This window comes from Parasteatoda tepidariorum, chromosome 10 (genome assembly GCF_043381705.1).
Source record: "Parasteatoda tepidariorum isolate YZ-2023 chromosome 10, CAS_Ptep_4.0, whole genome shotgun sequence".
NCBI classification, from domain to species: domain Eukaryota; kingdom Metazoa; phylum Arthropoda; class Arachnida; order Araneae; family Theridiidae; genus Parasteatoda; species Parasteatoda tepidariorum.
The window spans coordinates 18,380,367-18,395,798 of NC_092213.1; the positions used below are offsets into that span (position 1 = coordinate 18,380,367).

Below are 15,432 nucleotides of genomic sequence, written 5' to 3' on the forward strand. Positions count from 1 at the left end.
TCTATATAACATATTTTTATTGATTACATACAAATGAAAAAAAAAAGTCATGAATGCACATATATTTTCAATATATAATATTATATACACAATGACGATTTCGAGTAGCAAATTTAAGCATCTTTTATTTGCCATTTCAAATAACATAGTGCACAAGAAGTCATATATTTACAAGTGATTTCTTTATTACATAAGATGTATTGTTGCCTTAAATTCTGCATCCAATAATCCTCATTATTTTGAACAAATTTTTTTGTCATTTCCCCCTCGAAAAATAGTTTTTCTTTCGAAAATTAGTACTTAATTATTTATTACCTGACTTCGAAACTGTTGTAAAAAATATTATAACAGCTGAGAAATGAAAAGGATAATTTTTTTTCTGTCATTTTTCTTCAAAAAATGGGTCATGTTTTGAAAATTAGTAGTTCATCATTTGCTGCATAACTTAGAAATCGTCGCTAAAAATGAAACAGTAGAAAAAAAAGGATTTAATTGACAAGATTTTGAGGAATCAAAACTTTGTGTAGCAAACGAACAACCGGGTTCATTTCTTCTCTGTTTCATACTCGGACAAAACCTCATAATTTAGAAAGAAATAGAAACTGTGTTGCAATCATAAACAAAATCTTTCGAATAAATAGAAAATTAAGCATTTCAACATTCAGATGTATATGGCTTTTTGTTTAATAATATGGCAAAAATATTTCGTTTTTCATGACCGCAATTACAGTCGAGCTTGTAAACTAAGGTTGAATTGCTGTTTACAGTGAATAAATAGGGTGAATAATAGCTATCTTGAATTTATAACTTAAATTTTGCTTGGTTTAAAAGTAATTCGAATGAAGAATTGTGCAATTTTATGTAAATCGTATAGTTTTTTCTAAAGCCCCTATTCACAAATAATTAATCAGTGATTAATGATGATATGGCTATTAAAGGACGTATATCTAAGTCAAAACAAAGATTAAATATTAAGAAATATGTTTAAATCAGCAAAAAAATTTTACCTACAAATTTTTTGTTTAAAAATTTTTTGGTACTAAATGATTTTGATTTGATCACATCAAAATTTTTTTTCATAACAAAGCAAAAATTAATCACATTTAGCATTTTGTTTCATTTTCTTTTAAGATTTCATTTTTAAGTTTGAATAAGGTATTCTCTTTAAAAAAGTGCTTTAAGATAAACTTTCTAAATTTTGCTATATCGTCATTCCCAACTCTTTTGATTTTATTTCGTGTGCGTTTGTATACTTTTTGGCAATCCATCAAATTAATGTTACAAATAGAAATTCAACTACTACAAATTAATTTGTATGGTTTATGGTACTGGTTACTGAATTACAGTAAGCATGTATTACGAAAAACTCGAAATCCCTGTCTTATAGCATTCTTATTTTCAGATGAGTCTTTTTAGTTTGTTAACTTTTTTTTGGCGTTTTATTATAATTTATTTTTTGGGGGTATATCAGGCAAAACCATTACCTATAGCGAAAAACACTAATTCATTGACAGGGGAAAAAATCTGGTAAAATTACCATACTATATGATGATACTGACATTTCTGGGAAAAAAAGAAGCATAATGCTATTAATAAAAACTAAAATATATGCCATTTAAACCATTATTTTAAATATTTTTCTGTACATATGGTAACGATTTATAGAAAAGTATGGTTTTAAAAATAATAGCTCTTATTACAATACACTTAATGAAAATTAGAAAATTGAAAAGTTTCTATGCCATGCTCTAAAGTATCATGAAAAAATTACGAAATTTTACAATCTTTATTACCAACAGCATTGCAATAAAACCGTATTTCATTGTTAATTTTATCATAATCATTACCAACGCGTCTCGATAAAAATTACCGAGTGTTTTGGTGTTTCCATAGAGCCAGAAACATGCTAAATTTTACCTCATTTTGGTGGTTTAGACCACCTTCGTTTATCAGTGATTGAACAACGATGATTAAACTCAAACTTTTTCTCAATTTTTGTAAATTCTGATAACAAAATTAAATGGATTTAAAATCAATTTATTTTTATGCAAAAACAGCTCGTAAAATATCAGTAATTTTACTTGTTTTAGAATTTTACTATATGAACTTCGTATAACTTTAGAAAAATAGCTGCGCGACTACGAAAAGGCGTAGTTTCTTCATATTTCTGGAGATACATCGTGATGCGTCTTGAGTGCACAATATGGGCAAAATCAGGCTACATCTACTCTACTTCCACAACATCTACATATGTTTGCATGTTCATGGGGTGATGGAGGTTCTACAACAATGCTCACTGGCGGTGATGGTTGGTTATATCCATCAATGACTGGTGATGGGTACTCAACGTTTTCTAAATCTAGTGGAAGTCTCTTTTGACATAGTTTTTCAACGAAAGCCGCTACATAGCTATCAGCCACTACGTTCATAACAGTTCGAAATCGTTCCCTACAAATGAAACATGTTTCTCGTTAAATGTTAGGTGTTATACATTTATGAAACAAATAGAATAAAATACATCTAAACATTATGCAAATTAAAGTTAAAAGTTGTTTTATATTTGAAAATCATGCATTTCTTTTTGGAAGGCATTTATGTCTATGTTCCATTCCATGTTCTGACTTTTTTTTATTTCTTTTATTTTATGTTTTATAACCTTAGTTGAACAGTCAATCCAATTTGGGTTGGCTGTTCAACGATTATCAATATCCGACAATGTCCCTATTCTTAGGATTACCAATGTCCGACTCCGTAACCTTGTAATTTTGAACCCTATCCGGAAAACAATGGAACATCTGGATTAAGTATTGAGAGAAATTTACTTTCTAGGAGGACGTTTTAATGGGACTAACCCGCTTTTGCGTTATATGGAGAGGAAAACTTCCCACGGTTAGCTTCAAGGCAAGGGGACTCTTACCCATGATCTATTTACCACTGAGGATATTTTACGTTAACACTGTGGTTGGTGCAAAGCGGCTGCGAAATTCGTTTCGATTAGCCATTGCTGAGGTTCGAGTCCAGGTTCCCTTTTTGGAATTTTTTTTAAAATTTTGCTACTTTTTTTCAATTAGCATTTTACATAAATAAGTTTATATAAACAAATGAAATATTTAATAAATTATGAATTTTTGAAGGATATAAGTATTATTTTTTGTAAAAAGAAAATTCTAATTTTCGGAGCTTCCGTATTCTTTTAACGGAACCCTAGTGTTCCACAGAACACATTTCCTGAAACACCGAGTTGATACTTGAAAAATAAGTTTTTTTGTTTATTAACCTGAACTTTTCATGAACATATATTTTATTAATGTTTATAATGTCTCTTATGTTTAGGAAATAATAATAATGATAATGTCTCTTAAGGTTTATGAAATACAGTAGAGAACCGATTATCCGGAACGATCGGGACTATCGCTATTCCGGATAACTGATTTTTCCGGTTTTCTGAATCGCTACAAAAAGCCGTTTTTTTAGTGTTAAACCCAACTAAAAGAGAATTTTTTTTTTGGAAATAATCTTAAAAATAAGAAAAAACGATGAGGTAATGCACTAATGATTATTTCTGAAATGATGGTAAGGTAAACATCTTTCAAAAAAGAAAGAAAAATCCTAAAATCTTATGAGGAAAAAATTTTTCTTAAAAAAAAATTGCGGGAAAATTTATCGAATTTCGTTCCGGTTTTCTGGTTTTCTGATTTCCGGATAATGGGTTCTGTACTGCATAATAACATTTCTGTGCTATTTAATGTCTTCGCTTTAAAATAGCACAAAAATTGTAAACATTTTGCATCATTTAATTTGATAATTTATTTCTATCGAAGCTTTTATTCGTTTTTTATAAATTAAATACTTACATGAGCCATTCCATGGACAAAAACAGAGAGACATATTGAGGCTTGTTAATGCCTACAGCAGCCATGACTGTCAACAAGTATACCGGATTGCCGCCACCTGCCGTGGCAGGTGCGGCAATGAACAGTAGAACAGATGTCATTCTAAAATAATAAGAGAAAAAAAGAAATATTACAATATTTCTAAGTCTTACTCATCCTTAATACTAACAAGAATTTCCATTCATCATTTACTTTTATTATTGCAATTCTACAAGAAATTTCGCTAATTTTTGATAAGAAATCTATGTTAAAAAATAATGTGAAGATAGTGATAAATCGTACTTTATATTAAAAACAATATAAAAACATTTAATTTAACATTAAATGAATGTATAACTATTTAACAATAAATTAGTTTATAGAAATACAAGTACCTATAAAATCTAGTCTGAAACTTTCTCAATAGATTTGATACCTTCCAAGCGTAAAAAAAGTGTCGCGGTTGTTAGTTGAAACGTTGTTTTTCTATATCAAAAGACGATAGAAAAATAACGTTCATGAAAATAACGCGCTCAATTCTATCGAGAAAGTTCTAAACTGGAAATTTCATAGGAAAATGAATAGAATAAAACTGGCATGCATTTCTATAAACTAATTTATTGTTCAATAATTATGCATTCATTTAGCATTTAAATGTTTTTACATTGCTTTTAATATATCATATGATATATCTGTAGTGCTCTATTATTTTTAAACATATATTACTAACGCTGTGAAAAAACAACAACAAAAATTTGCTATGTATCAAAGTTATCAAAACTCTTAACAGATATGTTGTTGTTGTTTCTAATGTCAATGTGATAATGTCTTGATAACATGCAGGGTCCCCGGACACAAACTTTTTTTAGACCCTTATAACATGCTATAATTTTTAAAAACGAACTTAAGAAACTTTACATACATAAAATAAATCATTTTTAGGATATGATTTAATAATTTTAGCAAATTTAAACACATTTTGTTTGCCTCAATTTCAAATAAAACATTTTTAAAATATGCATAATTTAAAAAAAAAAACAGTTGAGATGCTAACCTATTGTAATCATTAAATAATAAAATAATTTTCGAAACCATGGAAGTTAATTAAAATAATTATATTAAATAAACATAAAGGTTTAACAAATTTAAGAAAATTCAAAAAGTATGAATTATTTTGTCTAACTAAACAGTTATTAAAACATCTTTCAATACCCAAGTACCTAAAATTTTCATTGGCGTGTAAAAAAATAGATTTCGGTTTTCTTTTTAAGTTTTCTTGATGGTAAACTATTCAAAATACTGATGCTTGCATGATAATTACTTACTATTTGCAGAAAAAAATTCACACTTTTTTTACAATAGAATATACTTATTTTAAATATATATATAAGGAAATGCTGTTTATTCTTAACTTTTTTCAATACAATTTATAAAAACCAAGATTCTCAAGTGCCCCCTAAGTGAATGGGGCCCCCGGGCAATACCCGTGTGTACCCATGCATAAAGACGGTACTGGCGATAAGCCAAGTTCGCCAACCATAACTTTTGAGGAAGTGATCAGATTTTAAAGTTCTAAGACTCAATCATGTGGTTTCAAGACCTAAATTTAAATATGCTAATTAATAATTGCAGACGATATTTTAAATTACTATAGTTCGGATACAAAACCATACTGTCTAACGATAAACATGCCTTCTTTTTATACGAACTAGAATTCTTAACCTTCAAAATAAGGAGGGTGGATATCAATCTATAGGGTCTCAATAGTTTCGAGTATAGAACGGTTGAAAGTTTGAACCCCTGAATGCTATTTTTTTCCATATTTCGCTATACTTCAGGATTTTTTTAAGCGAAATGAAACTTTATACCCTCAATTATAAAATTAGCTTATCTAAAGATAGCAGTATGCAGAAACCAATTTTTAATAATTGTTTTATATTTCATTTGATAATTATCAAAACAATGGTGAATTGCAAGGTATATAGTTTGTTTATACACTATTTTAAAGAATGTAGTTTTATAAGACAACAACAAAATTTGAACGAAATCGTTAAAATAGTTTTGGAAAAAATGAAATCTTAAAAATATAACTTGTCTTATTTACTTTTATGCAGTAAGAAATAATTCCAATCACTTAGAAAGTTTGTGAGAATTCCGTTGTAAGTTTATCTGTTGACATAATATTTTGTGAACGAATTCCGCCACGCACTTTATTTAAAAAGTGTTTTCTAAAGTAAAGAAAATCGGTCGAAGGCACAAAATGGCTCCGTACCTTGGATCATTAGATGTTATTCTTAAGACAACACTCATTTTGTGTTCTTTTCTTTTAAACTTTCTAATTGATTGAATTTAGATATTCATGAAATTAATTTTCTTAAATCTTTTAAAATAAGGCAATCGTAATAGATATATCAAAGAAACTATAATTGGAATATTTCAAAAGCGTAAAACAATTTAAAAAAACACGAAAAAATGAATATATTATATCAAAGTCCACAGATCCACGATTTATCCGAAGGGCAATAAAGAAACTAGCCAACGTACAAAACGCATTAACGTTTCTGATTTTGTTAAATCAGGCAAAAATAATTTTATTATTCTTAAAAAAATTTTGCATGATATTTTTTAGTACTATCTACTTTAGTCCTGTTTTCAAATAGAAGTTCAATATTGTTTAATTTTAGAATGATATTGCTTGGTACTATATACTTAAGTTTGTTTTTAAATGTAAGTTTGATATTGTTTTATTTTAGAATGATATTTTTAGGTACTATCTACATTAGTTCTGTTTTCAAATATAAGTTTGATATTGTTTTATTTTGGAATGACATTGCTTGGTACAATCTACTTAAGTTTGTTTTTAAATATAAGTTTGATATTGTTTTATTTTAGAATGATATTTTTAGGTACTATCTACTTTAGTCCTGTTTTCAAATGGAAGTTTGATATTGTTTTATTTTGGAATGATATTTTTTTGGTACTATATTAGTTCTGTTTTCAAATCTTAGTTCAATATGGTTTTATTTCAGAATGATATTTTTTGGTACTACCTGCATTAGTTGTATGGTTCTATGATATATTATATACATTTTCCTTTATAATGTGCTTTATCTTCAAATTGTTTAATCATTTTTTTAATACAAAAACTACTTACGCAGCGATAATAGTTTCAGTAGCTCCAAGTTCAATCCCTTCAAGTTGTGCTAAGAAAATAGTAGACAATGTGATATAAAATGTGCCTCCGTTCATGTGCACTACCATTCCTAATGGCAAGACAAAACGCGTTACACATTTATTTACCATGTTCACTTCTTCAGCACATCTCACTGTAGCAGGAAGTGTAGCAGCACTAAAAGTATTAATAAAAAAAAAGGTTTAAATACATATCGAATTTAAAAAGCATATATTACCATAAAAAAGTTCTTTCACTCAATTATGTAGATTTTTTTCTAAGCGACCGCTTGTAATATTTATTTCAACAATACTTATCGGAAATGAAATCAGACATGTTTACACATTAAAAGCATATTAATATTTAAGTAAAGGAAAAAAAAACAAAAAGTTCGTGGAATCTAGAAAATCACTACTAAGGAAGACAGAGCTGAAAATGTCCAAACAGGCAACTAATGAAAACATGAGTAAATTCCATCAGGCAGTCTAACAGGTTTCTTATGGTTTTCAGTCTCACCTTCCTCACCAAGGATTCAACAGATTTCAATAAAGTTTTTTGTTTTTAACTGCCTTAAATATTAAATTACGATCTCTAATATTCCTGCTTCCCCCCCCCCATAAATTTCGAAACTATATTTTAAGCGGGATGTATCGATATATTTTGCTTTGGCTATAATGATACAATATTAGAAAGCACTCCATTTTGCGGATATAATTATGAGAGCTGATGAAGATATTACATCTTTTTTTTATTTCATTTTAATAATCTTCTTCTTCTCTGTTCATTATTCAGTAATTTTTCCATGTTTTCTCTATATTTTGTATATTTTGTCTCTCTCTCTCTCTCTCTCTCTCTGTATATATATATATATATAAANTATATATATATATATATATTCGCCCAGAAACTAAACTTTGATAGCATAGAGAAAGAAAGCATAATCTGATGGGGGGAGAGTAATCCCCTACAATGCCGGTTTTGGATAAACCCTTATCGTTTTGATCGATTCTTTAAAAAATACAAAAACTATTTAGAAAATTGTTTGAAACTTCATAATTTTTTAAGACATACCAATAAAGCGTTTATCGTTAGTAGCTAAATACGATTCTCTACAAAATTATAATTTTTTTTAAAAACTTTTACTACACATGCACAGTATAAAAGAACTAGGTTAAAAACTCATATCCTGCGTGGTTTTTAAAGAATTTTTTAAATCATTTAAATCAACAATATTGCAATTGATTTTAAATTTTTCAAAATTTTGTTCAATATCGTATATTTGCGGAAGTCATAGAAAAAAAAAAGAAAAAAAAAAAGAAGAAAAAAAAGAAACGTAAGGCGAAAATGTTAGATAGGGTAAAAATTTTTTTATCGATCTTCTGGTCTTTTAAACCAATGAAAGCTTTAAATCTTATTGTTAAGTATGAAAAATCGCATGAATTAAACACCTCTAAAGTTACAAAATAATCCTTTAAATATATCTTGAGAAGAGAAATTCCAAAAAAAAAAAATGTCAAAAACTGAAAGTGTCTCATCTATTATTGTAGGGTAGTATATATATTTGAACTACCTTGTTGGACTACCTTTTAATACTGTTCGAATTCGTCTTGGCATAGATTCTATAAGATGTTGGTAAGTGGTAAGAGAAATTTGACCCTATGTCCGATAAGCTGTAATTTTCAGTTCCGCCAGATTGGATGGCCCTGGATCCAGCTGTTTGATGCCCCTGTTCGATCTCATCCCACAAATTCTCAACTGGATTGAGATCTGGTAATTATGCGGGCCAACGAAGCAAGGTAAAGTCACCGACATGTTCTTTTAACCATCTGATGACAATATGAGCTGTATGACAAGGAGCATTGTCTTGCTGAAAGTATCCATCCCCGGCGGGGTACACCATTAATAAAACGACCCTTCCCGGAATAAAACGACCCATGAAATGCCAAGAAAAGATCCCCCAAACAATAACATTGTCTCCGCCATCTTGAAGTGTTGTGGCTTTGTAGATGGAGGTCCATGCTTTTGAGCTGTTTTCGCCATATCCGAACCCTGCCGTCTGCACGATGTAATTGAAAACGCGATTCATCAGACCACCTGACCTTTTTCCAGTCATCTACTGTCCAATCCTTATTCTCCTTTGCAAACTGGAGACGTCTGCTCTTGTTCAAGTCTGGCAGTAGAGCCTTTCGAGCCGGTCATCTGCTCCCATAGCCTATACAGTGTAATGTGCGGCGCATAGTTCATTCTGAGACGTTCGCAGTTACACCTTCATTAAGATTTCCTACTATTTGATGCACTGTTGCTCTTCTGTTGGACTGGACAACTCTGGCAAGTCTCCTTTCAGCTCGAGTATTCAGTAGCTGTGACGACCACAAGCTCGACGTTGAGACCTGGTTTTCTGCTTGGTAGTTCAGTCTCTGTACACTTAATAACTGCTATTCTCGAACACTTCACAAGAGCAGCCGTTTTGCTGATACTGGTTCCGACGTTTCGAGTGCCATTCGAGCAACAAGAGAGATTATGTAAGCATTACACAAACTACCGTAAAATACAGATTAATACGTTCGCTTACTTATCACGTGATATCGTGTGACGAAATTCCTTCCTACAGTTTGCGTCAATAAGACAAATTGAGTGGTAGCCAAGTTGCATATTTCCATCCAGTTATTTTTTTCAGAAAATATCTTTTCTCGTGACAATAACATTAACGTGACAACAACATAATGCTGTTTCAGGTTTATCCTTACATTATTACTCTAGTCTAAAAAGTAGGACTGGGTTATAAATCGATGTATCGCAACATATCGATTTAACGCATATATCAGCAAGACGATACCGCAACTTTCGTTTCAGGCGATGCATCAGAAATCTGATGCATCGGATTTCTGATGTATCAGAAATCTGTTTTAAGCCGCAGACTAAAGACGACGAGCGCAAAACGATGTATCGATATAAGACGCGCAAGTATCTTTTTGCAACTGATACCGACTCGCGCTGTGGAAGACGATGTTCGTTTCGCTATGTTGAAATGGCCTTGATTGATGAGTGGTAGAATCAGAAACATAGTTTTGAGAATATATATCGTGATCTCGCATGTTCGTTTCCGCGCCTCATAGTTTTTCTCTTTCTCTTTGTCGCGACTTGATATCGTTTCTTGTAAATTATTTTCAGTGGGACTGACTTCGTGATCGCTGTCGTTACCTTGTTCTGAACGTAATCTATTATTGAAAAGAATGTATAAAAAAGTGTTTCTTAATTAATTACAGTGATCTCTCACTTATGCACCACCTCTTTTATGCACCTTTTTCATTTATACGACGATTTTTATAGGTCCCAGTACAATAGATAGGAAAATAATGATAAACATCCTTCGTTTATGCGTCGCTCTAAAAATAAATTTTTCACTTATGCGCCGAAATTTTAGGCTAGTATTTTAATTTTTTAATCCTTTAAATACTTTTTCTTTAAAAAAAATGTTTTAAATTAAAAATGAAGCAAATGAGCAATCCTTGTTACAGATAAAAAGAAATATATGCTGTTAGATCCTATTGAATTTGCTTCCCCCTGTGACCTTTTCATTTTTGCTGTTTATGGAAAGGCATTCTTTGTAAAATTTTGAATAGGGTGTCTTATCTGTTACACCAACAACAATGAAAGCTCATTCATCTTTTAGAAAATGACCATTCCTCTTGTCCAGAGGTTAGTTTCACTCCCATGCTGTTTTCGAGAAAACTAAGACACCTGGAATACGAAAGCTGAAAGAGACCGCGATCACTTATTTGCAGTCAGATGGACATTATGAGTACATAAAAGGAGGTTATCTGTTTAGTGAGGGAATTACTTGAACAACTTATTGTGCAGCATATTATGACGTCAAGTACTTTTCTTAGAAATTTATCATGTGATGTTTCAACCCTCCCATAAAACTAAGTGAAGAATTGTTCATTTATATCTAATTAAAACTTGTGAATGATGAGAACGTGGTGGATGATACTGACGAGATGATAAAGTTCCGCTAAATCACACAGCAGTATTGAAAGCTTTAGACACTATTCCTGACTATTTACAATTTAATTTTGCTTCTGAAGCTCCCCCTTATCCCATTTATATGAACTGGAAAAAACTGTTTTTGAATAACGTCGGCAAAAACAAATACAAACATGTATTAAGATTATTTTGTAAGAAAATAAATTGTCTTAAGGTATGTTAAATTTTTTCTTTGTATAATTATAGTAAATACCAAAACAGTATAAATATTAACATTAAATCTTTAGAAACATATTTATTCATATTGTCACTGCAATTTACGTTGCGTTTTAGAATTTTGAAGATTTTCATTTATGCGCCTCTTTCACTTATGCGCCTTTTTCTCTTGGTCCCTTACACCGGTGCATAAGTGAGAGTTCACTGTAGGTAATTTTTTTTTTGTTTAAACAAAACTTTTATTTTTATTTTTAAATGTGAAAATTAATTTTGATATTATATGTTTGAGTAATTATTTTACATTATTGAATTTATTACAATCGTAAATCTAATTTAAGGTGCCCATAAAGAATTACATTACAAGGTAATTAAATTTGTTAGGCTATTTTTTACTTTATTTTAATTTATTAAAAACTTTTTGAACAAAACTTCTAATAATTTAATGGGTTTTTATTACTGATTTTAAATTTATAAATATTTAGTTATTTTTATTTTTATAAATAAAATTATAACGAAACTTATTTTTCCTCTTTTGGATTTGGACATAAGTCAATCAACTTTGTTTATTCAAAAAAAATTTAGTAAGGTTTGCGATATTTTTTTTTAAAAATCATTTAGCACTTTGTTTTTTAAAGAGTATGACCATGTTTTTTAATTTTCTTTCAATATTGTCAGATAAATATATTATCGAATATCATAATTCCTTTGTTTTTGTTTTTAATAAATTAAACCTTACTTTGTTTTTTCGTTCAGAATTTGCTAATTATTCAATTTAACTTAATTATTTAAGTGAAATAATAATGATAAAAAATAGCGTTGTTTTAAAAGCATTTTTTTTCAATTTATTTAGCACTTTGTTTTAAGTATACAAATAATTTTTAACGAACTTATTTTTAAAATTTTCTTATTATATTGTTAGGTAAATATCTTGATAAATTTCAATTTTATTTTTATTATTATTATTTATTTTTAAACCAGGAAATATTTCGTTATTTGCGCGATCACTTTTAAAAAATATAACATTAATATCTTTCTTAAGCAAAACATATCTATATCTTCAAATTCATAAATTGATTTAAATCAATCTGAGTATGAAGTTTTGATAGAAATCCGACTTTCTGTGCCTTATAAGTAAATGAAATTCAAAAATACTATATCGTGATACATCGCTATATCGCAATGCAAAACTGACGATGCATCACGATATAAAATTTCTTATATCGCCCAGTCCTACTAAGAAGTAATCAAAAATTCACCCCAACATATTCATATTTCTTTTTCATTCCTTGCTCAATTACTCCTCCCTAATTGCAAACTAACTCTTGATTTGAATTTTTTAAAATAACTCAATTTATAGTAAGTTTGTATTTCCTTTGCCTTTGGCTAAGAATTTCGAAAGTGGCTAATACTTTTGATATTGGCTAAATTACTGGCTGCTAATTTGAAGTCATTTTCTCGGGCCCTACATTATAAATTTTGACCAATATGTACCAATAGAAATAAAAAACACGGTGTTGAAATAAACCTGATGGTGGTTCAATACAAACTCAAAAAGCACTTCTCCCAACGAATCCCCACTTTTGCCAATTTTTTTTAAACCAATTCAACGTTACTGGCTAACAAACAATCTGCTGCAAAGGTTTCAGAGCCGATGTTTTTATTGTTCGTAAACTAGACTGGAAGGGTTGCGAACGGAAAATGTTAGTGCTTATAAACGTTAGTATCCTCTTTAGAAGAGGGAATACTTTTAGTTTATTTTTTTTAAAAGTGCAACGCTAAATACGCTAACCACAATGGCTACAATTGGAAGACAAAATATAAGTACCGCTTTTCTTTTGAAAATGGAATAAATCCATTAGGAAAGTGGTAGAACTCCGAGGTTTCGATGGGATAGTATTTTAATGATTGTGCAAATATTAACAAGGGTTTATCAAATTAGGTCATGTTTTATATAATTTAATTTTATGTTACCGTAAACCGGGGCGAGTCTACCCATTTTTTCAGTTTGTCAACTTTCAAGTGGTCAAACTTTTGTAAATATTAAAGAAAAAAGGCTTTTAATAGGTGTTTCGGAATCGCTATTTATCTCTTTTTAAAGCTGTGAAATCGATTTTAGAAAATATTAACAACTAGCTGTACCCTGCGTGCGTTGCAACGCTTTCAGTTTGAATTTTAATTTTGTATTTAAGTGTGTAAATGAGATTTGCGATTATGATTTGAAATGCAAATTTTATTTAATGGTGAAAAAAAAACCAGTGATAGTCTCAGTAGTTAATTCTCTAGGATATCGTTAGTGCATTTTCAAACAGACATGTATGGTGATGCACACGGACCATGAAACATATTTTGGACAATGATCTGAAATAAGACCGGATCTATGGCGACATCAGGAATTTCTGCTGATATCTGATCAGTTTGGCATGGTGGGATTTTTTCAATAAGCCAAATCAAAATGTGTGTCTGTGGCAATCCTCTTTTTTGCCATTCAATAGAGTACATCCAATACCGTTGTCTCTCTAAAAACATGACGCTTCACAATGAAATCAAGTAAAGATTTAAATTTTTGTTTTAACACACGTGCTGTAATATCATGACGATCCGATTGTCCTGGTAACAGAAGCTCTTTAATTTCAAAAGCAGAATTGCATGTAAATGTAATAAATAAATCTGGGAGCCCATATGCGCGAACATATGTCATTGCATCCTGTGAGTATTCATACATGTGCCTTGGAATATAGCCTGCAAGTATAGTCGGCAATATAATCATTTTCCCCACATCATTAGGATTAACGTTACCATCATTAATTATTGCATCCCGTAAATGAATGTATTCTTATGAACGTAATTTCATTTGATTTAATTTAATATACAGTAGGCGTTCAGTTTAAATTTTCGCATACATATCGACAATGTATTGATGAAATAATTGTCGACATTTTAAAATATGATTATCAGCGTTTTGGCAATCATTAATCTATACGCATAAAAACTTATTGCACTTGCTTTCTCATTGGTTTTCTCGCCTGTTTGCGAATTTCTCAATTTTATGTTAAAATTATTTCCCTCCTCTCCTCGCCAAAATAAAATAGGATATTGCAATGCATCATAGGATCAATACGTTTCTGAGAACTCTTTGAACGTCATCATTTTTGAGATGAAGAACTGTATCGCGGGAGGTAAATTCTTCGCCAACTATAACAATAGCCACTTCATCCAATGTTGGCGCATTGTATTTTTCTTTGTGGTGGCCTACAGGTGTTTTTTCAGCTCTAATAACAACTTTGTAAATATCGGATAGCATTAAGTCAAGAGCAATTCTGAACAGCCTAATTAACTGATTATGTTGACCGAAAATTTTTGTAATGCGGTATTAATTTCTCGCTTAGTGCCATTGTTTACCTGACAACGTTGATTGACTTGATCATTTGTGTTATCCATGAAATAAATCTGTAGAAATTTATGATCTGCTCCAGGCAATGGAAGAAGTGATCCTGCACGATGATAAATTTGTCCTTGCACTTTGAATGTTGGGATGTAATTCTCGTTCACGATACGTGTAGCACCGAATAAAGTAATTTAGAAACACGAATTGTACCGGCGTATATGCGCCAAAAAATGTTTCGATTGGTTTGTTTGACCTGATACGAAGGTTGATAATGTCTCGGCAGGCGACGTAAAATCTTGTAGTTTCTGTATGCTTCTAGAACAGCAAATTTCAGCTGTTTCATTTTTAAATTTGAGAGCATTACAAAACATACATAATTGATATATTTCTCCGATGATGACACTTGGGGGAAGACTATAGTTTGTTGTCGGATCATAGTGAAATGCACTGAAATTCAAATCAGAGTATTGGCAGCGTCTGAATAGCGAAATGCGTTCTCGGTCGGTTTTCATTCTTGCTTCCCGTTGCTCTGATGTTTCCGACGAACGGGCTTGTGTAGTTCGTAGTTGATTTGTTGACAGTCTTCTTTCCTGTTGCTCAGACGTTTCTAAGGAACGGGCAAAAGCATTCTGTTCTCGATTAGTTTCAAGTCTTTTTCCCGTTGCTCCGATGTTTCTGAAACACGGGTAGTTCTCTTTTTGCGCGCTTGAGATGTCGACCGACTAAGAGCGATTTGCTTAGGCGGCATATTTTTGCAAATATTCTTTCTGACGAATCATTCTTCATCATGACAATGCGAG

The 15,432-nt window shown here is 30.6% G+C and overlaps 1 protein-coding gene across 1 annotated transcript in view; it reads right to left on the reverse strand.

Moving 5' to 3' along the window:
• LOC107441163 (excitatory amino acid transporter 3) overlaps positions 1-15,432 on the reverse strand; it is a 44,641-nt gene continuing 29,209 nt past the window's right edge. The window contains exons 8-10 of the mRNA XM_016054315.4: positions 7,027-7,221; positions 3,855-3,995; positions 1-2,448 (exon numbers count right to left, since the gene is read on the reverse strand). Of these exons, the coding sequence (XP_015909801.1) occupies positions 2,214-2,448; positions 3,855-3,995; positions 7,027-7,221 (571 nt within the window). The 3' untranslated portion in view covers positions 1-2,213. The remainder of the gene's footprint in view (positions 2,449-3,854; positions 3,996-7,026; positions 7,222-15,432) is intronic.